The sequence below is a fragment of the Papilio polytes genome, unplaced genomic scaffold (assembly GCF_000836215.1).
Source record: "Papilio polytes unplaced genomic scaffold, Ppol_1.0 DF824047.1, whole genome shotgun sequence".
Lineage (NCBI taxonomy): Eukaryota > Metazoa > Arthropoda > Insecta > Lepidoptera > Papilionidae > Papilio > Papilio polytes.
Genome location: NW_013525157.1, coordinates 2076306 through 2102462, shown reverse-complemented (window position 1 = coordinate 2102462; position 26157 = coordinate 2076306). Strand labels below are relative to the sequence as shown.

The 26157-nt window shown below is 33.9% G+C and overlaps 2 protein-coding genes across 4 annotated transcripts in view; one reads left to right on the top strand and one right to left on the bottom strand.

The window, feature by feature from the left end:
- The first annotated feature begins 4770 nt into the window (after positions 1–4770).
- On the top strand, positions 4771–21999 carry LOC106100740 (serine/arginine repetitive matrix protein 1-like). 3 transcript variants are annotated; one of them, XM_013279752.1, is made up of 6 exons: positions 6831–7230; positions 8410–9076; positions 18387–18557; positions 18640–19475; positions 19557–19701; positions 20315–21999. In XM_013279752.1, exons 3-6 carry the CDS (start codon positions 18398–18400, stop codon positions 20443–20445), a joined length of 1272 nt encoding a protein of 423 aa, XP_013135206.1. In that variant the 5' UTR covers positions 6831–7230; positions 8410–9076; positions 18387–18397; the 3' UTR covers positions 20446–21999. The 3 variants fall into 3 exon arrangements, with proteins under 3 accessions (XP_013135207.1, XP_013135205.1, XP_013135206.1); XM_013279753.1 differs by lacking the exons at positions 6831–7230; positions 8410–9076 and adding an exon at positions 4771–4980 and having other exon boundaries at positions 18390–18557; XM_013279751.1 differs by lacking the exons at positions 6831–7230; positions 8410–9076 and adding an exon at positions 4771–4980.
- A 2437-nt stretch (positions 22000–24436) lies between these two features.
- LOC106100586 overlaps positions 24437–26157 on the bottom strand; it is a 39829-nt gene continuing 38108 nt past the window's right edge. Inside the window, exons 5-8 of the mRNA XM_013279484.1 lie at positions 26006–26131; positions 25825–25906; positions 25556–25738; positions 24437–25402 (exon numbers count right to left, since the gene is read on the bottom strand). Coding sequence (XP_013134938.1) covers positions 25233–25402; positions 25556–25738; positions 25825–25906; positions 26006–26131 — 561 coding nt within the window. The 3' untranslated portion in view covers positions 24437–25232. The remainder of the gene's footprint in view (positions 25403–25555; positions 25739–25824; positions 25907–26005; positions 26132–26157) is intronic.

Sequence of the window (26157 nt, the reverse complement as noted above, 5' to 3'; positions counted from 1 at the left end):
GTGTACTGTTTATTTTGAGAATATTTTGTTTTGTTTTTAGTGCATTTTGTTTTGTTTTTAGTGTATTTTGTTTGGAAGTCGGTTTTGTTTTATAACGTTACAATTCTTTGCTGTTATAATTACGATACTTCATAATTAAGGTTGGTGTTTAATAAAGATAATTAGTATAACTACATAATAATAAGTATAAATAAAGTGAAGTTATACTATACAATCTATACTTCTGTACTTCTGTACTAATGTTATAATTAGTAAAGATTTGTATTTTTTGCCTGTATCGAAATAACTCAAAAACTACTAGGCCGATTTTAAAAAAATCTTTCACCCTTCAAAAGATACATTATCAGTGAGTTATAGTTTACGTTTTTTATTATATTTTGATTTCTCGCGGGCGAAGTGTCGAGCAAAAGCCAGTATCATATAAAGTAGACACTTTCTGTACTTATTTGTTTGCGTTACAGTTGGTTCTACCAATAATCAACCTAGCAGCTAGCGTATCTACATTTTAACATGTAATAAAAAATATAAAACCCATATCACTTCTGGATTCTATAATTTACTCATAAATTCAGATATTGCCAATTCCTAATATATATGCAATAAATATTTGTCTCATATTTTACCTACAATTATTAGCAGTTGGAAATAAAACTTATTTTCGTATAAGTGGTTGAACAAGTTCAGTAACAGGACAAAATGTTATTATCAAAAGATTAGAGTTAATTCAATTGAGGATAATAAAAGCGTGTAACAAGTTAGTTATAGGCAAATACTCGGTATAAAGGTCAAATCACAATGTTTAGCCTTGAACGGGAGGCACACCTTAGCGCAACTGATATATCGTTCCTAACAAAAGCCTGCTTTACATTTGTAAATCAACAAATAGACAGAATTCCCATTATAATGCACTACAAAAATATCCAACATTTTTTGTAAATCATACTTACAATAGTGATTTAATTAACTTGTTAATTACTATTTTTTGAGGTTAAGTTAGGTAAGTTATAAGCACTATGAACTCATTTAATGGTAACCACACACAAATAGTAATATCAGAGACTATGTTTTGCAATGGATGTTGCTCTTTTTCATTATGTGGCGTTTCCTTTGTAAGGTATTGTATTGGACCTTCAGATTCTTTTTTGTTTTATACTAATTAAAATATCATACATTCTAAAAAAGCTATTTTTCATATTCGGCGAACAGCGCAAACTGAACATTAAGATATTTCATCTGACATTTAAATATATAGTCATTCTACTAATTAAGCATTTTATAAACAATTAATGGAGTAAATTAAAAACAAGAGATCATAATTTAAAAATTCAAAATTTATAAACAAGATGTATTTATTTTTGTATGTATTGAAATGATTTAAAAATTCTTAGTAAGTAACACAGGCATTTTTTTAATTTCACCCGTACGAAGTCGTAAGGAGCATCTAGGTGTTTAATCACTTTTAAGATAGTGTATGAGATGAGATATCAACACCACTGAGTTATAACCTACGAATGACTGAGTGTGGCAATATGTAGATCCAATAAATGAAAGCTGTTACTCTATCTGATACGATATGTAACAGTTTTACTGGTATATTATTGAAGCATTGGCATTTAGCAGTTGCAGCGACTTAACCTAAAACATATATTCGTTGCAGGATGAACCTTCATCATGAATAAAAGTTGTTTGACCGATACTTAGAATATCGAAATTTCATCAATTTACAGTTCTGATACTTTAACATTAGGAAGGATAAATTCATGTGCCAACTATTTATACTTTTAATGGATCTCTTAAAGTTCTTTTTCATTAACATAAAATACGTCGGCTGCATACGTAGGTTTTATTCCGTTGCATAGTCTTCCCTTTTAATTGACGATTTTTTGAATAGTTCATAAAAATTATAAACATATTTGAAAAGTGAAACGAGTAAAGCTTACAGGTACTTACAAGAGAGAAGGTCGGTTGTGGGCGTTTTAGGCGAAGGTGTATCGACCAGATTGACGATATACTAAAGAAGGGCCGTAAAAAATGCCTGTGAGCGACAAGCCGGCGTAAGATAAAAGCGGACCTTATCTCCCCAAACTATAAAGGCCACTGGGACAACGCGTTAAAAAAAACAACTTAAAAAGGATGCTATGAACTTGAACTTTAATGTAGAGATTAAATAAAAAAAATGCAACTTTATACTATTTTTAATTATTTCCTTAAAAATACAAATTAAATAACTGTTAAAAATTTTAATTCAATGCTCGCGTACCGATTCACCGACAACGAAACGGCTTCCGCTTAGCGCAGCCGACTGGAACTTTGTCCGGCCAAAAAATTAAACAATGCTGAATAACAAACAAGAAAATATCTTCCCAGAGCTCGTTGGAATTATCAAAATTATTCTAAGAATTATATGACGCATAATGACTTGCGTGCACTTAAAACTATAGTAAATTCAACGTCGCGTTGGGTACAAGCAAAACATACAATGCGTTCACACCTAATCGTGCTCTGAAACCACAACAATATACAGCTTGTTTTATTTCATGTTTATTCAATGTTATTTTGAAATATCGCGTCGTTCTGCAACCATAATATGTTTTTATTACTTAAATGCCTTGTAAGTTGCTGCTTTTACTAGTTTTTCACTCTACACCACAATATGATGTATCCAAAAAGCACAGATCATATAACGATCTGAAATAAAATATAATAATCTATAGTTCCCAAAACATCTATAGCTTAATGCTGTAGCTTTAGCTTAATTGTTTAATTATTATCTACTGTCTACTCAGACTTGAATATAATCTATACATATAGAATACGTGCAAAACTTATTAATTCGCAGTACAAATTAACGTACACAAATAGTTAAGTGGGTCAGTGCGAATTAAGGAAGCGATAAGTAATAGAAACACACTGTATCAGGATGGTGTCACCGGCAAATCGTGAACGTCGCCCATACATAATTTGTCCAGGCAAAACGATTTGTTTTTGCAAAATATCTTACAATATTTCAATTATTATACTTCGACACTTTGGCAACGAGTCACTTCATATTTGATTTTATGGCAATGTGACCTTACGATTTGACTAGGCAAATTATAAGTTGCCAGCATTTATGATTTACCGGTGACATACATACCTCGCCGTTTGGCTTGCCTCGCGCCTTGCTCGTCGTGCGTCGCGTGCCGTCGGCTGTCGCAGGAAGCACGCTCCGCTACTCGACCCACGTTGTCCCTCAGCCTGTAGACTTGACAAACACCTTATACGATGTAGGCCACGCATAGATATTATAACCGAATTAATAATATCGGCGCACAGTGCACTATGATATGCCTTATCGACACCTAATGCGGCGATGTTATTTTACCATGAGTAATGCAGAACTAATAAAATAAAAACATTTTCATTTCGTTAAACCTATTTGCATCAGTCACTCTCTGGTCACTAAGCAAATATCAATTACTATTACTGTAACCTTTAGAAATGTAGTAATAGAAACGTACAATCAGAGACACAAACGATCGATTACGTTTCTTAGTGGCAGATGATGTCAAAAGTACTAATCGTTTCTATCTCTAATACTTCCAATAAATAGCTGTAAAATAGCATCGATAGTTGCAACTGTTGCAAGTACTAGATTGTTGTTCTCAATAAAAAATACCACCTGTCTAGTCTTCCTGTTACCATTTTATAAAGTGTGTTCGTTCAACTTTACGGTAAATAACAATATGTACCGTATTATTAAGAACAATGGAAGACGTTAAGACATTGCCATTAAGACAGTTAAATTGTTTTGTATGTTATTCGAAAACAATTAGTTAAAATTAAATACAAAAAAACTCTAAATGTTTATAAGAACACAAAAGAAAGGACACAATTTCTTCAGATTTTTTTAATCATGCAAAACAGTAAACAGTAATCTGTCTTAAGGTTTGCTAGGTCAAGGACATTAGTGATTTATTATTAAAAATAACAGACGGACAAGGCAGCGTTGCAATGTATACTTTTCAATTTGAACACACAGGTTTGTGTACACAAAATATAATGCGTCAGAAATGTTGAACAGGTTTATAAAAACGACTGCTTAAAATCATTCATTCTCAACGGTTGAATGGTTTCTAATAACATAGGAAACAGGGTAGGGAACGCAGGTACACAAGTGTCGTCTTATTAAAAAGGTCCCGTCTGTTACAAGTGGCGCTTTCTGGAATCCTATTCCGACCCTATTTTTAAAATTTAGATCTCACAATTTGAAATAATTTCGCAACCGTTTCGTTAATTCGCCCATGCTCTAATTCGACTGTTTTTTTTTTAATTAGACCGCGTCAAATAGCGTTAAAAATACTTAGCAATATTAGACAAGCTTAAGCGCAAAGGAACCAAGATCACTCCTACATCAGCTTACGCTGCTGCGGACTGTACACACGGTCCTAGTATACGTAATTACAAGTACAAAAATTATAATTAAGAAATGTTTCTACTAAAACATCAAAATATAAACAGAAAGTGTTAAACTTTTTCAAAGTAGAGTTCATTGAATTACAATAATAGGTACAATTTCATTTACTTATCAATACTAGGAAGTCAGTCAGGTATCGGTACTACAAACATTTGTGTTATCAAATATTGACGTCTCTTTTCTACGTAGGTGTTACTATATTTTTTCCTTGTCGCAAGCAAACCCTATTTACGGTGTACGGGCAGCAAAAACAATTTCTTAACGCGCGCGTACCTACGTATTTTGAGGTTATGTCAGTATTAATCTGACGGCGTCGTCAGACGAACGTATTGCGCGTTGTCGGCGTATTGTCGTGTACGTTGTACTTGTGTATTGTTGTACTCGTACTTAGAGATCGATATAAATTGAATGCAGTGCTTACTTTTGATTTGTTATTTAATATTATTGAACAGGAATGATCGTTACTTTTAAACTAAAGTTTCAACCGATCGCGTATGTTTGGGATTTCAACGTTTCATTGTAATGTGAGTACTATTTTTAATTGTTTCTTGTTATTTTAGTTCTTAGTTTATTGTTTTGTCATCTATTAAACTAAAAAAAACTTGATTTGTTTTTTGGTCTGTGGTATGGTTTCATTAATAACTTATAATATAATCAATTATCTTTCGCGTTAGCGAAAAACCGTTACGTTTAAATGATGAATATAAACAGTTTGAATTCAGATTTATTTGGTTAGTGTTTGTATTTATTATTTTTGTAACGTTCTAAAAATATGATTTTCACAAATTTTACACGAAATCTGAATAACCTGAATAAAACAAATGAATATTCAATTAATAAATGCTTGAAATGTTATTAAAATCTTTATTATAAAACGAAGGTTTAAATTGTGATAGAAAAGTTAGAAAATGTATACAATATAAGGGGTTCCTATCCGACGTCCCCTTGTCCGGCGTCCCTCGCCGGTTACACTTCGCAAGTCAGCTCTATTGGAACATTATGGGTGGATTTATCGCTCTTGAGGCTCTCGTGATAAAGTGGATATTCCCTTGATAGTGTTTACAAAAAGCTTAGGGCCCGTCATCACGGTGCATTCGTGCTACACCCTCGGTTTATTAGCTGTATCTTATGCGTGCCGCTGTTGTCGCGGCTGCAACAGCCATTAGGCGATTAATTCATCGTATTGTTACGACATTCATTGTTGTGCAAATTACATCTGGAGACATTTAACCGCTCGAACATAAAATGTAAACGGTTACACCATCTTGATAAACATTATTCTAATATCCCTAAATGTACAACGATTGTCTTGTTTAAGTTACTCGATGCAAATTGACTGTTCGGTCATTGCTCTTGTAGAAACACAACAAATTAGTATAGACACTTAATTATGGGTAAAGTGGTGCGTCATAGTGGCGTCCACTTTTCAACGAGGATGTTAATTTATTCAATGCCGTATAGAGTTCACGCAAACTTTAGCTTCCGTTAACAAATGAAAAACGTTAATAGCTCACATTGTGACGGTTGCTGCTACGATTCCTAATTATTTCAACAAATAATTGTTGTTCTTTGAACCTGCATTTGTACTATTTTTTTAATAAAAACCATCTATAATTTTTCTACAGCCCGAAACAATTGAGGTTTTGACATTGTTTTGCATTGATGTTTTAAAAACACCAATGATGGTCATTGTAATGAGCCGCGAAATTAAATAGACGTTTGAATTACAAATACTAGTCCATTCATTAATTAAATATAATATATAATGAGTCATAACTCTGCGTCGGTGCCAGAAATTAATCGTGGTTCACCTCAAAAGGAAACTGCATTAATTAAAGTGGACAAAACAAAACTCGGTCCAGCGTGGAAGCGGGCCAGCTGTGTGGGTTACTTTTATGTCAGATTGATCGAATCATAAGAGAAATAAAGTAAAATACAGTTAGGTGTATTCACCTGTCTAGAAATATACAACTTTATTTCGGATTTAAAATATTGGTTAACGTTTTAAATCATACGAACTTTTCATAAATCAATACATAAAAAAAGTGTTCTTCTGTCTGGAGGTGAAAATACTTAAAGGATTTTTACTTAGATTTATTTATGACTAAAAATTAACCTTGTACGGTTCACAATAATTGTGGATAATTAAATTTTGTGCAACGTTACGATAAAATATTGTTAAGTAATCTATTAGGAACATATTTTCATTAGTCATTAACCGCACGCCGAGCGTCACTACATACGGGCTAACGATTAAATGAAAACACGCTTGCTATCTCTGTCTGTCGAGGGGCACTGTATGGGTTATTCACCGCATGCGGGCTAAGAACCAATGAAATTCGTCGGTCGGTGTAAAGCAAGCGGCATGCGGGGGGATTCAGTTGACGAATATTATTAGACCAGGACTGACGCTGCGCCGGTAAATAATGGCTGAACGATTTACCGAATTGCAAATGTTTAAGCTAGTTGAAATATATCAAGAATACCCATGTTTATGGAATGTTACTAACGAATTATATAAAAACCGGCAAGCAAGGGAAAGTGCATACAAAGAAATTTGGGAAAAGCTAAACATCCCTGGCCTCACCATAAAAGATATACCGAAAAAAATTAAAAATATGAGATCATCTTACTACCAGGAAATAAAAAGAATCGAAAAAAGTACTAAATCAGGCTGTGGACCAGATTCTATCTATCAACCAAAGGTTGCGTGGTTTACAACAGCTGATGGATTTTTAAGGATCGTCAGAAATTATCAAGAAATATTCTGGAATGTGAGTAATATTTTTTATATTCATTTTAGACTATTAATAACAAAATATAATACTTTTGAATTAACATCTTGTTCCGAAGGAGTTATGGTTTGTGTCAATTGAAATATACCTATATCTCGTCAATATTTTTGGCGGCCAAGGGTACTGCGTAATGCTCCCCCTGCTGACCCCCTCCCTCCCACATCCTATTACCGGTTCAAATAATCTGATCGCACAATGGTAACATTAAATAACAATACAGTTCTTGTAATCTTTTGCGCATTCACTGTATTGTTTACAATTCTGTTTGCATTTTTTCTGTATTTCGTGTATTGTTAGACACAAGCCTGCAAACCATTGCATAGATAGAAAAATATTACTCTTTCTCTATAAAACGCGTTGTGCTTAAGTGAATTTCTTAGTACAGTAGAACCTCAATAAGTTGAAGTCTAAGGGAAACACACAATATTTTAAGTTATAGAGGTTTTAAGTTATCAAGGGTCTATGTTGTAGAAGTTTTGGGCTCCGATGGGAAGGGAACATATTATTTTTTGAAGTTATAGAGGTTTTTAAGTTACCCGGGTTTGAGTTATCGAGGTTCTATTGTGTGTAGACGTTTCTTTTATCACCTTTGGGCATGTTTTGAAATAGTTCTGTACGTACTTGTGCATCACACAGGGTAATCTATCTTCCACAGCTATTTCAACGCAGAGTCACTATCGAAACATCTGATTTTCAAACATATAGTTGAACAGATAAACGATGAATAAATACGAATAAAATCAGGCAGAATTATGCACACATTTAACAACACTGATTAGAAAAAAGTAAACAAATACGTAAAAAGTCGTATTTTCATCGGGATTTAATATAGAGTATTTATACGATAATGTAAAAATTAAGCAGATTCAATATCAATATAAATTCTTATAAACATCGCCGTCATGATATCTGCTCTTAGCCCTAATCAATGTAACTGATAGATGTAATAATAATAATCATCTAAAGTAGTAATTTATGATCTGAATTTAGATGTACCTACACAAGCCGGATCCGCTATTCACTTGTCTTGACTTTATGCCATCATTACATACAGGGCAATACTATTTAACCCTAATCCAGTTTTTATTTCCTACAATTTACTCTCAATATTTGGCACCTGAAATATAAAACATTGTGTCATTGGTATTGTGCTTACAGATGCATGAAAATTCAAATACAACTTCAGATAATTCCGAAATACAAAATTACGACTACAGTTTAAATGATGAAATATCAAACTCCGCAGCAGATTATTCGAGTAATCCAGATGAAATCGATGACACGATATGCAATTGTAGTCGACAAAACGAAGAATTACCTGAATTCACTGCACCATCAACGAAAGCATTTAAAAAAACGAAGAAGAAAAAAGATGAAGACATATTTGTAGCTATTGAAAGATTAGATAAAATTGCAAACACATTAACAAATGCAACGAATTTACTTATCAATCACAAAGAAGATGAATTTGATGTTTTTGGAAAATACATAGCAATGAGTTTACATGCTTTGCCACTGGAACTAGGCATTTTGGCGAAAACAGATATTCAAAAGGCATTATCAGATATTCAAATTAAAGCTTTAAGACAAAACACTCAAAATCCATTATTATATGCAGCTTCCACGTCTTATAATCCTCATGCGGAGAGTCCCCAAATGCCGGCTAACGAGGGTCATAGCGAGTCTCTAATAATGCCTAAAGAAACAGAAAATAACACAAATTAAAACCACCGTACGGTAACCGATAACAAAGAAAAGAAAAATGTTGCGCACCTGTTGAAGTATCGCTAATGTATTCCATAAATTAAATCCAGTTATTTTGAAGGTAAAGTTTACTAAGCATTACAAAGTAAAGAATTTACAGTATTTCATGTTACTAAAAGTGTCTTCGTTCCCAATCGAATCTTACCCAGAGAGTATACAATAAAAAAAAACTAATTATACCATTATTTAGTAAGTATCGAGGTAACTACCTACTTATGTTAAGCTTGAAGTTACAGTAAAAGGATCTCACGAGCTAATGATCTCGGATTATTTTCTAAGCTCTAGAAGTTGCTCTTGGGTGTATCAGGAATGTCAGAACTTTATATATCATTATCTGATTGATTGATCTGGACCACGTAAAATAGTCTTCGTTGTCTATTTTCAACGTTTAAGGTATTGGGAACTATTTTTTCGAGAGAACGAATTGATAAGCTAGAATTTGACTATATGTGTATTTAATGCAAAAGTGTTTACATATGGCATCACCGTTTTAATTGGTTTTGGTTATTAAAATAAGATTTATTACTTTACAATAAACCATTATTAAATTTAGCTTTTGTAAATCTTTAGACGATAGAAAATAGGTTCAATAAATAAATAACAATGTTACAAAACGAAATCAAAAATGTTTTATATGATTTTACCTTTTTGTAGTTAGGATTGTTTATGTAAAGTAACACGTGTACGTCTTACAGCCGACGTTCAGTTTACACGTTTCTATTCCGCAAAATATGCCTATTTTTAGTGTCCTACATATGCACCTCGAACGTTACGAAAGCAACCAACATGTGTCTCATTGTTCCTAATTCATTAACTGCGCAGCTCATCTATTACGTATGCACTCTACCAGTTAAGTTATAACCATGTGACTAGATGTGTTTTGTTTATAGGGCACAGCCATATGTCTAACGAATCGTCTTCCATATTCAGAGGTAGTTTTCATAAGTAATAACTCATTGAAAATTCCTCTGACTAAATCTACCTTTGGTATTTCCTTAGTGACCAATTTACTCTCGTATATCAGTACAAGATTCATCTACATTAAGAACAAACATTTTGTTGTCCCTTATCTCGCTAAATTTTTGTGTTTTTGTGCAATACGTGATTTTTCTGTATTGGCAATCTGCGTATACTCTAGTTTAAATTTTACTTGTCTTATCTAGAGTAAAATATACTAAGATGTAAACCAAAAGTTGTTGATCGATTCACATTACCTCATTGTTTGGATGATTAACAGGATAAGGTTTCCATTCCTTTTGTACAAGAGTAATAATAACAGTAGAGTTTCATATATCCTTTGTATTCGTTAGTTATTGACACGTGTATGTTAGGTGCGCATAGTTTTGTTATCCGCCGAGGCCTTGATCTATGCAATTTAACAAGCGAGAGCGCATTTTGACACGATTTTATAACCTATCACGACATGTTGTCACGCGAGACGAATTTTCGAAAATTTTCCGCTTAAGTATAAGTATATTCAAAATTTACAAATTTTAAAATTGGATGTATGTTGGACTTCAAATAGGATAAGAGCTCAAAGCAGTATAATAATAGAAATATTACAGAGACACGAAACACCTCAGTCCACTTTCCCTTCTTTTGTACAAAAAATATTAGTGAAGAACGTGTCACTCATGTGAATAACGATGTTGTTGATTAATAGTATTGGTCACGAGACATCGAGTCTTCTGTTTTATCGTTTATCCACATAAAAAAAGCTTAAATACGCCACTTTAAGATGCACATAACAACTTCACAAGTCAGCTAAAAATAGTAATGATGTCTACAAAAACAGTCAAACCTTGAACCATTGCCGTTTCATACGATTTAATTTATACAATAAATATGTCATGATGTAGTTATATACTTGTATATAGAGAGATACAAGTCTTGTAATGAAACGGAGTGCACAATGGCATCTTTATGTAACGGGCCACATACTAACAGGCGGTAAGAAATGCGCCGATGACAGGCTACTGTGTATAGCATAGCGTTCAGAATAATGGGAACATACCACTGTATCTGTCATATGGGAAAAACACAACGCAACAAACATTCTATATTCTTCGAGTAAGTTTTGCAGGTTTTGGAAACAGGCTTTTATATTTACAGTGTTGATATCGAATGCATAAAAAATAACTTGACATAAATAGTTTACAATTTATTTTTTAATTTTTGAACTCTTAAAATTTTACTTAAAACATGCATAGTTGGCATTGAGATAATACAGGCGTCCTATAGTTCTTCGTATATTCTTAAGTTGCAGTATACTTGATGTTAATTAAGTTAAGCGTTATTGTCATTCAATAAATATAATTCTCAATTATGTAACTCGGTTACATAAGATAATTATCTCTTAGTAATTATTTTTTATTGTCAATTGTCAAGGACTAAATAACAAAAGATTTCCGTAACTTTTGTTAAGAGAAAAATCTTTGAGACATCTTACTTTTATATGATTTTTATGGTTTTATTTTTTAATTAGTACAAAAGATCTTAAATAACATTAATAATTGTAAGTGAAAGTGTTTGATTTAATCTGTAATCAATTCAAAGATTAGAATCTATTTAAATGATCGCATGTCAAAACAATATGTGCGTGCAAGAAATGCTCTCATGTGTTTTCTTCAACATGAATACGGGTCGCGTACGATATCAAAACGTGCCCATTAACCTCTGTAAGTACATACTTTTACTCTTGTGAAACCTCGAACATTGTCCCACATACGACGTAGCGAATCTCAATGTTCCCCGCACTCATCTATCCGTTCAGCCTACTTTTGTTTTTGCGTGGGCTATTGATTCTATATTACCAAGTGGATAAAGAGTAAGATAATTATCCTTATTACAATTGTGAATTAAAAACAAAATAATAAAACATACAAATACAAACATACAAATAAAGACGAAAACTAAATACTCAATGCAGATGAGAAATCTTTAAATTTTTATTTTTATTTTTACTGCATTACCGTAATGAGGGTATACATATAGTTAAATATTCTATGAAAACAAATACCATGATTTTATTCTAATAAAAAAGGCACGTGGTGCTTTGATCCTATTGTTTTCTCCCTCGCCTCCGTCTATCTGAAACATAACTTTGATAGCGTTATACCAGACGTCTAGACGGGAACATATAAATGTAAATATATATGATGGTCTGCGATGCCCCTTCTATACGAATAGGGGATACCTCAAATCGAAAATAGCGAATATAAAAAAGACATTGTTAATTAAATAGATACTAGCTAGTGAAAGGGGACTTATTCGCATCGTCGTCAGGATTTCACGGTTACTTATTCCCGTATTTCAACAAGATATTAGGTAGAAACAAGGTCAATCCTATGAAGAAACCGGGCAAATATTTGATGATATAGGTATACAATATTATACTATATTTAATTTTAAACGAATTCACATAGTTAATTTAAGGTAAATGATATCGGATACGGTGTCTTCATTCATAACATGCTCCACTTCCTATAGAACCAATAAGACAATGAAAACTGGCGCAAACAGATTTCTCTTGAGAAAAATAATGAAGGAGGCTGGCTGAACAATAATGGTAAGAGCGAAATGTTATTTCCCAGATTCCCGAGATTAAATCTAGCGCATTCTGCTGTTAGAAACAGCTAGATTACAGCTAGATGTAATCTCATAGTAATTGGATTCCTATTCGATATGTTTTAAACTATTGCATCACATCGATACAGTTCCAGGGTAAATCAGTCATTATTCTAAACATCAATTATTTGCAAATCTTTTTCTAAAGTTCAGTTTCTTGAGATACAATATTTTAGACAAAGTTTTTATTAAATTAGCCAAGTTTTCATACAAGTTAATGACCGAGGTAATAAATTCATGAAGGAAAATGCTCGCACGCATTTCAAATTATCGTGAACCGGCGTTTAATTTTGCTTATCTAAGTCTTTAATTAAAATTTGGAAACACAATGGTAATGTTGGCTTAATTATTTTTGTAATTTTATTTATATTAAATTCAATTTACAAAAGGTATTGTAAAGCTAATTGTTAAATTAATTTTAATATTTAAAATGATTTATTTGTAAGTTCTCTGAATATCAACAAGAAGTTTAATAGAATCGAGTGTCGAGTCACATTCCTAAGGGCTTATTGTGTTACGCATAAATCTAAGTTTCGTTAATCAGAGTGGGCGCAGCGCTGCGCCGGGTGCCACGTTCATAAATACATACCCGTACATAAATACATACTTATGTAATATCGTGCCACGGCCAAATGACTTCACGCTTCGCCTGCTGTTGAGTTCAAGACTGAGTTCCTTATATGATATGCATCCGATTGCTAATGCATAAAAAAGGTTATTTCTTTGCACATTTTGTGGTTATAAATTACTAGCTGTTCCCTTACGACTTCATCCCATGAAATTATGAATATTTTATTTTTTTGTTTACATGTGTCAAATTATCAATTGCAAATGTCAAAATGACATGACATGACAAACCTTGGCAATCTTACTTTCTTGATGTTGGCAGCAACTTATGGTCTCTTTCCCACATTAGGGTTTTTGTCCAAAATATTTACCCCCTAAGTTTAATGGCGTGAAAGTATATAGCCTAAAGCGTGACGTAAGTGTAGCGCGTAAGTGTAGGGTTTAATATCACCAAGCTGTGTCAACACAACTATGTCAAAGTTTATTTGGTTGAAATAAATAAAAAAGAACTATAAAAGAACTAATCAAGGACTTATAATGAACTTTAGATAAGTTGTGAAAATATAATTTAATATCAATATGTAAATATTTAGCCGTGTGGGATTCATGTAGGAGTAACCTGTTCTAGAATCACTTCTAGTTTTTATTATTCATCAGTGAAAATATTGCTTTGAAAACGAACTATTAAAAAAGCCGTTTCAATACTGTCAAAAAATTTACACGCAAAAACCAACTTTTCCGGTTTTCAAACATTCACCCGGCTGTTTGACTCCTTATTGTTACTACTCTAAATAAACTTGGACCCTCTAATCTGCTTCCCACAGTTTACTCTTTCTTTTCTTTACTTCTATACTTATATCTTCTAACTAGTAAAAATATAATTGATATTTTGCTTCGGTTAAAATTAAATGCTATTTTATTTTTTGCACATTGAGAGAATGTAACAAGTTAACACCGGAGAATTTAACTGCCTCATTTCAAGGGGAAATCGGATTGTTTATTGTCAGTTGCAAATACACCCAAGCGTTCAAGTTAACGTTCCCACAGGATGGAAGCATTTACCGTGACGTTCGGAATTTGCTAAGAAGCGATTGCAAATTTAAATTGAATAATCAACGATATTAAAAGCGTGTTTTATATATCTCAAGGCGACATCTAGTATGTATGGTTAGAACTATGTTCCTTTAAAGTCAAGTTTAAAGTTTTTAGTAAAAAAAATGCGTCGGACTGGTTATTGTTTTTTTTTTATTTTGAAATAACCATCAAGAATTATATTGGACAATTTGGATCGTAACCCAGTATCATTGGATAATACGCCTCGTTTACTGATGACGCTTGTCCATCATAATTTGCACTTCTTGACGGGTTGCGTATGCAATTGATTTTTCGGACCTTAACAAGCTGTAATAGATAATACCCTCAAAAATCTCTTATACTTTTTTTATTATTAAATTAGTTTTAGTCAAATATTGCTTTTACGTATTCGTGTGTAAGTTTTTAATAATGAAGGTTACTGCGTTACTCTATTATATAATAAATTATACTTGAATACAAAGTAGAATATTAGTTTGCTACCGTATTGAAAGTTCCGTATCGATGGAGTCTAAGCCGTCTGATGCACCGGAAGAGCGGTGTCGGCGGCTGGCCGAATTCGGCCCGCAACGGTACCGCGTTGCAAATAACGAACAGCCGTCGCGACACCTTATAACAGGGCCGAACTGCCTTTCTTATTTTGAAAAAACATTTAAGTATTGATGACTAGCTGTTCCTCACGATTTCATCCGCGTGAAATTAGAAAATAATATAATGTGTAGCCTGTTACTTACTGGTGACGTAGATTTTCAATGGTGATTTTTTTTAAATCGTCCAAGTACTTTTTGACTTATTTCAATACATACAAAAATCCAAAAATACAAATCATTCCCTTTTATAATGTTAGAAGATAAATTATCTACGAAAAAAATTGTAGCAATTCCGACTTCATTTGAACAAGAATAATGTATGATAGTATAGACGATAGTTAATTTGATAAAAAAAGATAAAAAACCTAATTGCATAATACACTTTTATTAGAGAGCAGATGCAGTTATCGTCAACTGACACTTGGGTCATATGTTTGGTGACTGACCACCCAATAACGTTATCGCACTATATTAAATCACAACAGAGAACAGCATTAGCCAAAAATAACTTATATTATGTACTTAGGTATTGCTTAATGCAGGAACGTTGGATAACTGCGAATTAAATTTTACTCACAATTTAGCTTTAAAAAAGCTTTACAACTTTTGTTTACGACTAATAGAAATTGCGCCGTCCCTACATTAGCAGAGCTTGCCACTTTTTGCCACATTTCTCTTTTTATTTATATACTAGCTCAATGGTTTTGTGTATTAAATGTTTTATGTAGTTTTTTTGTGGCAATAAAAAATATTTATTAAAATAATGACAAATAAATACGGGGAGAGTATAAGGCTTACTAGTGCGGCCCTGACCGTGCTTATCAACCTAACTAAACGCTTCACCGCACTGTACAATGAAGTATTGAATTACAATAGAAACTAGTACACTTTTTTTATTACCTATTGACTTGTTTCTACGTAAAGTAGACTAATCTATACCAACGTTTTATTATCTGAAACAATAGATTTAAAAAACTACCATAAAATACTTATAGACACTAAGAATCCTTTGTTTTAGAATTAACAATTTGCAAACGAAATAGTTACTTTAAAGTTTTATTACTTTAAATAATTACCTGTCATATAATATTTGTAAAAATTGTCGGATATAGACATTTTCATTGTCTTTTTTGGGATGGACAAGAACAGTAAGAATCTAAGAAATATGTAGATTAGAATTTATTTTAAATAACATGAACAACAAAGTTAAATGAAATATGAATTAGCTACATATTTGTTCTGAAGTAATAATGAATTCTTCGTTTAAATACAAACAAAACGATGGTCTAATAAAATTTGGGTTTCTGCTCAAAATGAAATTTATCGTCGGTCCCCTAATACCTATTTGACCGCGGGGTGACGTCGATAACAAAGATGGCCCCCAGTTCACAGAGTAGGGAATTTAATATTACTATCTTGTCCCGCACCACACCGCTCGCATACTATTGATTTATCTGTTATTCGTGAACATTTCACGCAAACAATATGGCCAAATACAAATAACATGAAAATTAGAAAACACTTTGTTTGTTTCTTCCTCTTTATTTCCTGAGGTCAGCTTGGATTACTTTTTTAGTTACTAACTATATGACATTTGCCTGTACTAAAAGAAGAATAAACTAAAATTCTTTTCTTTTCGATATCAAATTTGTTTCTTTGTATAGTTGTGGACGACCGATTCGTGTTAAGAATGAAAGATACAGCTAGACATTAAACCGCCGTGAAGAGCTTAATAAAGCGTGCGCTCGACGCATCCGAGCCATTAGACAGTCTCCGCACGCAAACCTGAACGCTAACCGTTTAAAAAAGCGCTTTAAATTTTTCTATACCGTATAAAATTGTTAGGGATCATTCCACTCCCCTCATTTATCGTAGGAACGAGAATTAAGATCGTTACCGCTAGCTTAATGTCACTTTCTCTTCGTTGACTTATTGAATTTATACTCATCGCTTATTTTGCTATGACACACGAAATAAAACACAAAGAATTAATAAAAGCGGTAATAAAGAGTAAACGTTTAAGACAAGGCATGGTACAAATATGCTGTAATGCAATAGAATTTTAAGTAAAGATGGCAAACCAAAAAAATGTTAAAGCGATACACACATATTGTTGTGATTTTCATGAAACCACAGTTGTATGATAACACCTTAACATGTAAAGTAATAGTAGTTATGCGATAAAGCTGGAATAGTTGCAGCTCGTTGCGCTTGGCGGGATGTCGTCACGGGGCGATACGACGCGATGCGACACACATGGCGTTCTTCATTGCCAACAATCAAGTTGTAAACAATGTCTGTCAATCTGATATCAGTTACTGACTGCTTGTTAATAATTAAATGTTCGTATCTATGGTTCTGATTTTTTTTAATTGTTAGATTTGATTAAGTCATTTTATATAAACCATACAGGTTTGCATCATTTCTTAGTTTTTTGGCTTAGATCTTTAACTCTTTACTAGCCTAATAATGCGTTTCAAGGGTTCTCTAAATGAGTAACTGTTTTAAAATCGCTATCTAATATACTGCTTTTCCAAAACTGACGTTTATGTTTTATTCATAGGTATTTATGGTGTAATATATCGTGAAATGTGAATAAATAAGATAAACTCATCTCAGGTTTATAAATTTAGTAACACATAAAATGACCGGCCAACGCGTAGCATTACAAGGTAAATAAACAAAAACTCTTTTCCCTGTGTTGATCGTGCGTTACTTACAATTAACACAGGGCTCGGTGGCAACGTGGCCGGACGTCGGTTGTTTACCGAAAACCTACGCGCAGTAGGCGTTGGAATCGTGGTCACTTTTTACATCTAAACATGGTGTCTTCATAAAAACATCTTATCTAAATAACTTTGGTATAAACACAACGGTTGCTAGGCCAGCTGTAAGGACGCGTTTGCTCTTAAGTGGCAATAAAATTGTATCTAATTATAACTATGAGTCTCTTCAAATTATTAACAAGTGGATCTTTATTGTATCAAGCTTAATATTGAAGTAGGCACAGTGGAATTTATAACCTAAACATACACAACTGCTATTTTATGATTAATGAAATAATTAAGGATAATCTATGTTTTTAGTAGGTTACCAATCTCTATAATACTACAAGATAAATAGTATCTCGTAATATTACGATATTCTTGTATTAATATTGTGAAGTCATCTTAGCGTCAAACGAGGAAACTTCCGACAAGGGGCGAAACGTTTCGCATACAAATTGAAGGAATTTCATTATATCTCTGTCGGTCGGAGTCAAAGCCTTTGATAGATTCACTAGAGATTTTTTTCTTTAATATGCTTACGGCCGACCAGATGAAATTAATTGTTCTTTGCATTTTCAAAAAAACATAGTTATACACATCAAAGCATACTTATGCAAACCTATGTCAAACGTTGTTGGTAGTATTCATTGTCTCTACAGGCCCTTCTTTGCTTAAGAGATCGTACTTTCCTTCATTTAAACTAATATACTTATCTTATTAATTTCAGTAGTTTAAAGTATGGGAGCGCCAGCTTGGGGTTCGCGTGGCGGCGACCGGCCGCGGCTACTACGCATGACGCCGCTGCGTCACAGTTTCGCCGCGCCAGCCACGCCGCCCGCGCCGCAGCCACCGCCGCGCACGCACGACTACGCCTCCGATGCTGATACTAATAAGAAAGGTAACTTGCGCATTCGATGCCTTATAAACATTGCTTATTATGTTAGTTGTTATTCTTATAACACATTTATTTAAATTTTCAGAAGAAAGTTGGAATGCGAACCTATCACAGAGATGGCGAAAGCTGCGCCGGCGTTGTTCACGCCTGCGCCCCGGCTCTGGCAACCGCGAGCCGAGCCCCGTGCGCTGCTCCCCCTCTCCGCCGCGCCCGCCGCCGCACTGCTCACCCGCGCCGCCTGCCAAGCTCTCCTTCAGGCATCGCGGCAAGGTCTATACCACAGCGTCCCTTCGCGTCACGAGCGGAGCCCCGGACTTACTGAGAGCTCTAGGCAAACTGGGAGGAGGCCTGCGACGACGAGCGCTCTCGGCCCACGACGTGCTCGCGCCGCCGCAGCAGCAGCCGGCCACATTTTACGTGCCCAGTCCGACGACGGAGCGACAAACCTCCTCGCCGTCTCCGCCCAGGCAATCGGCGACACTCCGTCGACGATGCAGCTCTCCTAACGTGTACCGAGCTAATAAGGACGCGCCTCGCGATCGAGCTCCCCTTATTCACGACGATGAAAATCGAGACGTGGTCGATTACAGTTACGGTATGGACCGCAGGAGGAGCTGCAAAGACGTTCGGAGTCGACCGTACAGCGAGAACGTGGACTTAGATGTTCCATGTCGGAACGGCTATAATCGTCTGACGGCGAACATGGCTGACAGACTGTGGGAGGAGCCGTACAGGTTGCCGCGGGTGCAGGCTCGGCAGGAGCCGATGCAGCAACTGCGCAGCGGTGTGGCTGAGTTGCGGGTGAGCGCCGCGCCACGCACCCCTCGCACTTCCCGCCCGCCTCCTGCGCCTCCAGCTGCAGCACAAAAGCCCAGCAAACGGCCGCCAGCACCTGAACCAAGGGACACGCACACGTTTGAGGTATTTTTATAACAGCATTTTTAAAATGTTTTGTTTAATTACCGTTTACACATATTTAAAAGTATTCTTTATAATTTCCAGGTGCGATTCACCAAATCGGCTGGCGGAAAAGGTTTAGGGTTTAGCATAGTGGGGGGTCGGGACTCGCCGCGCGGTGACATGGGTATTTTCGTCAAGACAATATTCAACAACGGACAGGCGGCTGAATCTGGTCTACTCCGCGAAGGTACGCAAATCTAATTATTTGTAAACTTTACAACAATGTAATATTAAAGTTACGAATAAAATTACAAAGGTACGAAGGATCTAAGACCGGATATTAATGTTTTATTTTAAGGTATTCGTTAACTAGCGTCGAAATATTACCCTGTGAAGGTGAACATTCCTCAGTGACGGTTTGACGGCAGCTGCATAGTTTACTGCAACTGCATCTAACGACTTTCGCCCACCTGCCCTCGCGCCCTCACAACTTTGTTTTTTATTACTTAGCTTCAAAATTACTCTTTTTCAATGAAATACTATTTTCCTTTGCTACTAAAGTGTACATAATCTAGACGACTCTGTGGATGTATTAGGCGTTTAACATTTACGACACTTTTCTTTTTACATTCTTAAAAGGCTTTTACGTATAAGTACATCGACTTAGTATTTTATTGGTCCTTAAGGGAAAAAAGACTATTCTACCGGTTCTACAAGTTCATGTTGCATCTAATCTTAATAAATTATAATAATTTGTTGGTAAACGCATAACAAGAACGGTTAGCTCTATTTTACCACTTTTCATAATTTTTCTCTTAAATGGTCTAATAAGGTTAAAAATATTATTTTTCTTTTTGCAGGAGACGAAATACTGTCAGTGAATGGGCGTGGGACGGCTGGCCTGACGCACGGTGAAGCTATAAGATTATTCAAGGATGTTCGAGCAGGGCCCGTGCTGATCAGGGTGACACGGAGAGCGCCTGTTCGCTGACTGCCCTGCGCCTGCTGTGGCGACACCTCGCCGCTCCAGGCGCCAGAACCTTCAAATTATTCTACTCTGTAACTCTCCGATAGATGTCGCTAACCAACTATGACAAAGCTATTCGTAGTTTCAACAATGAATCGGTAGATGGCGTTTTTAATATATGGACGAAGAAAATAATTAAAGTTTCTTCAACTTTGTTAACTTTAACTTAAAGTCAACTTTAACTTTGTCAGATTGGTTAATATGGTTTATTTGAAACTATTATAATGTAACATATTAATTCATACCGGTAATGGCAAGCTGTTTTTAGACTTACAATTTCCTGACAAACATTAATAGTACTTTGTAAGCAGTTTGTATGGAAAGTTTATTTTTATTTCATTTAAATTTTAGTTCTTTACAAATTGGAACAAATACAAGTACAGATTATTTAATTTTAAACCATTGCACAATAAATAGTACATCAAGTAGTTAAAGTACAATAAGGTCATATCAGCGTTTATAAAAGGAGGTAAGGACTCCATCTTTAAAATTATAATTTGTAAAATGTCACAAGTTATTACCAAAGACAAGAAATTAATATCTTTTCAAATGAATATTACGTTATATTCTATAACTTTGTATTTCATTCGGATTTATGTGATACAGAGCGTGTAAAGTTTAGATTTTTTTAATGGGTGGCTCTATGTCGCCCTCTGATTCCTTAAAAAAAAAATAGTCAAGGACTATGTCAGCTACTTATTAAGCTGGGGCGTACCATCTTTCGACTGCATCAACGCTTTCTACAGGTGGGATCACGATCCCTTGATCACTTGACCGTGGTCAAGCGCTAGTAACAAATATAAAAAAAAACTTGGTGATAGATTAGATATGTTTCTGAGGAATAAATGTGAATTATTATATATACCTGTTTGATGTCACATCGCTGTTTTAAAACGTAAAAGTAGGCTTTCACTGTACTAAACCTATTGTGATTTTTTAAGCAGATAACAATAGTGATGTCATTTTTTTGTTTACAAGTGTTCTATAGGACGTGTTTCATTTGTTACAGTAATGTAAAGATTATACTGCTATGGGTTGAATATAATATAACAATAATTTGTAAGAATATAATTTATAAAGATATGCAGATACATAATTATGGATTTAAACAGATAGTCTTGTTATCTCTTAAACATAATATTCGTAGAGTGATAAGACTATATAAGTATGTAAAAATGATATCTTTTATTATAAGTATGTAAGATTATTGTGCCTACAATGCAGCTTCCCAAAGCACACAAACACGACACAATTTGGATAAAATTGTCTGTGATAAATGAATTCAAAGTTGATTTGAATATAACGAGCCTAGTTTATAATATTAATTTATTTTTATACGTAAATGTAGAATAATTTAGTTTTGTTAATATATGTATTTTGTATTAAATTTTATATTTATATTGTTAACTAACATATAAAGTAACGTCGTGAAATGCTTTACTTTTGGATAGTTTTATAAAAGCAATGTAAAATAAGGTACATATATTTATAATAATTTACGCAATGTAATTAGAATTATGTGCTTCAAACTAATCTACCAAATAAAGTTTTACAATTTTAACGTTTTTTTTTATTTGAAGACTAATTCGTATCTATCTTTATTCAAGACTAGCTGTTGCTTGCGATTTCGTCCTCATGGTAAAAAGCCTACTACTCATTGATAGCTTAGCTTTTTACCAGTGAAAGAATTTTTAAAAATCTGATCAGTCGTTTTTGAGATATCTCAATACGTACAAAACACAAATCTTTCCTCTCTATAACATTAGTATTCACCTAAAATTGCATTTTGTTTATATATATAGGTGGAAAGTGAAAATTTCGTTTTAATAAACATTTTCATCACGTAAAAAAGAAACTGTTTTTTTTTTATTAAATCAACAGTCTGATTACATTATGCGTTAGTTTCTTGCTTATTTAAAACTTTTGAAACAATTTTCTGAACAACTACTCAGAAGAACTCTTAGGTCGTCAAATGAAAACTTTTGCAGAGCGCGAAAGTTTTAATTTAATAACCTAAAAGTTCTGATTGCAATACATTCATTTTGCTTGCTTTGAAGCTGCAGCCAAGTTCTTCTCAAAGATGACATTGATAGTTATTACTTACTAGCTTTCGATCGCGACTCCGTTCGCGTGGATTTGAAAAAAACAAAAGTGAATAATCTATGTGTTCTTCCAGTCTATCCTCTATATCTATACCAAATTTCATCGAAATCCGTTCTGCTGTTTAGGCTACAAACTGTAACAAACATCCATCTAAACTTTATAATATTATATTATATTATAAATATATGACTACATTAATTGAGTCCCTTTCTCTTTACCACCCTTTTCTTATAAGGAGAGGTTGGGAAGAGAAAGTGGATTTGACGGTGGGGGAGATGCATAGGAAGGGGAAATATCCTCTTTATGAGCGTCTCCTCCTCCGTCGTATAAGGGTAGGCAACGTATCTGCAATTACGGATGTCTATGGTCAGCGGTCGCTTCGCCATTTTGGCGGTTTCAGGTGGCCGCTTGCTCCTTTGCCACCTTATGTTATAAAAAAAAAATCTATAACAAAAATTGATGCTAAATTATTTTTGGAATAACAAGTATGCTTTATTCAATAAAAAATATGAATATTCCATTCCATTATCAACGTGTTATGGACGATATAAAAATACGTTTTTGCAGGTTTTTCTTTTAAACTATTCGCAGTTGTCACTTTCAATTCTGCGTATACAATCATTATTTTATTTTTAAATAAGACATACAAAAAAAATATAGCCCGAGGCTTTAATAAAAAGACCTTAACATCAACACCAATTATTTTCATTTTAAAATATCGGTACGAATCTCGTTTATTACCATAATTTTAATTTTCTTTACTGCTTTCAATATTTAGCACAACAACCTTGTTCATTGTCGCTATATTCGTCAGTGTTTACTGCATACGAACACCGTTAGTTGGGTCCATATTACTAATTTTGCTAAATATAGAAACTACACTTACAAGTGTTTAAAAATACAGTATTCGTTAACTGTACTCCATCGAAAAACAATCTTTCACTTATATTTATGTTTTATTAACATACTAACTTTCGCCGACGACTACGCGTGTAATTAAAAAAACAAAAGTATGCCTGTGTTCTCCCAGATTATCAACTACATCTGTGCCAAATTTCATCGAGATCCGTTCAGCCGTTAAGGTTACAAACTCTAACAAACATCCATCTATCCATCTATACTTACGGATTCTTGACAATAGTAAGATTTCATTAACGAGATTTTGTTTTTAGAATTAGAACGTTACAGTCAAGGTTCAAAACTAGGTAATTTCGTTTGTTCTCGTACACTGACATTTGCCATGAGACCGTAAGTGAGGTTTTCATCAGTTTTTTTACATCTCATCAAACTAAAATAAAAGTCGACTTTTCACAGATAACTCTTATAAATATTGGAAGTTTAAAGTGAATGGTGCAGTAAGTTCTGCAGAGAAACTGCATTTCATCTGCATCAAACTTCATTGCAATTTGCAACATCACGACTTTAAATTATTTGTACAAACTGTATACTTCGTTAGTTTACTTTGGGAATTATATGTAGAGTTCTTTTGTTTTTTGCAGGAATGACTATCGTAAGCTTGTTTATTAATTTTAAAACAGTTTGGTCATTAATTTAAAACTTTATAGCCGTATAATAAAATAAAAAAAAAAAATGTATCATGTTTATTAACGTTACAAGAATATAATTTCATCAATATAAATATAGGTTTTTATATTTCTCAAGTAATACAAAATAAGTACTAAATAGGTATTGTTGATTCAGATATTGTAACAATAAAAAATGATCATAAAAACTATATACAATTATTTGTAAAGCAATTCTACAATCTAAGTTAGTGGTAAGATACGGCTTGGATACATGGATATTAATGGCAAGGGAACTGAAGCAAGATAATCCTCGGATGTTTACTAAATTAATTGGTTAAGCAATATCATTTTACAGTTATATGCTTACAAACATTAACAGGGTTACAAAGCACGTAAGTTACTTAATATAATTGAGATTTTTATCGTTGTAGTACCAAATGAAATAATATTTCGTAAATGATCTAAAAATGTTAGTATATATTTCTAGACATTTATTTCAAGATGGCACTCAACAATAGATCGACATCGTCTCCTTTACTCCATAACTATATTTAAGTACAATGCCTAGAATTAAGAAATGTTTAACATCACAAAATGTCATTGTACAGACTAGTTTTAAATTAATCGAATTAATAAATAAACAATTTAACAAAAATGGAATACAGTCTTAAAAAGGTCTTACGTAAGAAAATACATTTGTATCGTGTTAGGATAATATTGTAAGTAAATAAGAATTATTTTTATATACAAAAATCTAAACAATACTGACTAATGCATGTAACAAGTTATTTACTCGTCGTTGCTTTCAATATCAAAATTATTATGTCTTATCTTAAATCTATTTTGTTTTATAATTTTTATTGTTTTTTTGTAGAAAAAGTGATTACAGTAGTACTATGCCTAAACATCAAAATACTGCCTCTTCAAGCATCACATTCATTCGCCTTGGGCAACCGATCCAATCAATCTGCATTCAGAAAAAACTCCGTAGATAATTCAACTTATCTTGGTGCGTGCAGATTTTGATCCTTTTACATATACAAGAACACACTCTGAACGCCAAGGTAAGATGAACTATACATACCTATAACACATCTAACCAGCTTTTGTTTTATATTTAGATTAGGCTTTAGTACCCTTAGGGTTTCTTAGTACCAAGGCAACAGGACCGGCGGGCAATGATTTCAAAGCTGCCCAAGCTTGGGTTCGTGTGAATGTCTCCATAGACTGCCCTCCAGCAGAGAGTAGTTCTGCACCGACTAGAATACGACCACTTTGAGCAGCTGCTCCACCTGGAAAATGCAAACGAAAATTTTGTAACATTAAAAACAATGTCATCTGCTATAAAGGCTGTCTTCTAAATAAATTCACGATATTTCGAAGCTAATAGAATGGAAACTTGTTTTTCACAGTTACTCCAAGTATGAATAAGCATCATAAAGTACCTGCAAATAGTTTTTTGATGGTCAAAGGCCGGTCACCGTGTGGCGAATCCCGACCGCCGTCCAATCCGAAACCGAGTCCTGTCCCACCGCCGGCCTTCTCTACAATTACAGTTACTACATCACTGGGACTGTTATCTTCTTTGATCGATACTTCGACTCTCTTCTGACGATCCTTCGACTCCGCTGTTAAGATAAAAATATTTTGTTAAACTTCACTTGTACTGTTTTTTTTAATTTCATTATTACTGTTATCAGATTTCCTGCTGTACCTTTTTCAGAGCCGCAACCCGTTACACTGTCGTTCGCTGCATTTTCATTTTCTATTTCAATAACTACTTCTGAACGTTGTTCCTGTGAACAAAATGGAAAGTTAGGCACACATTCCAAGAATGTTTACTAGCTTGCATATTATTTCGACAGTAATATTAATAATTTAACTTTATAAAATACCTTAAGAATTGTGACTGACTGCGCGTGTGTGAGACCCATCATAGTACAGCCATTGATGGCTTTAATTTTTGCTCCTCTCTTCAGACCTGCTTTTGCTGCTACACTATCAGATAGAACTCGATGGACCTGTAAAATGTAAAGTTAACTATTAA

Bases quoted from the DNA above. Each gene is read 5' to 3' on its own strand.
- LOC106100740 (XM_013279753.1), top strand. From the start codon at position 18,398: ATGGGAGCGCCAGCTTGGGGTTCGCGTGGCGGCGACCGGCCGCGGCTA. The intron at 19,476-19,556 runs GTATTTTTATAA...TATAATTTCCAG, and splicing joins GGGACACGCACACGTTTGAG to GTGCGATTCACCAAATCGGC. The intron at 19,702-20,314 runs GTACGCAAATCT...TTCTTTTTGCAG, and splicing joins ATCTGGTCTACTCCGCGAAG to GAGACGAAATACTGTCAGTG.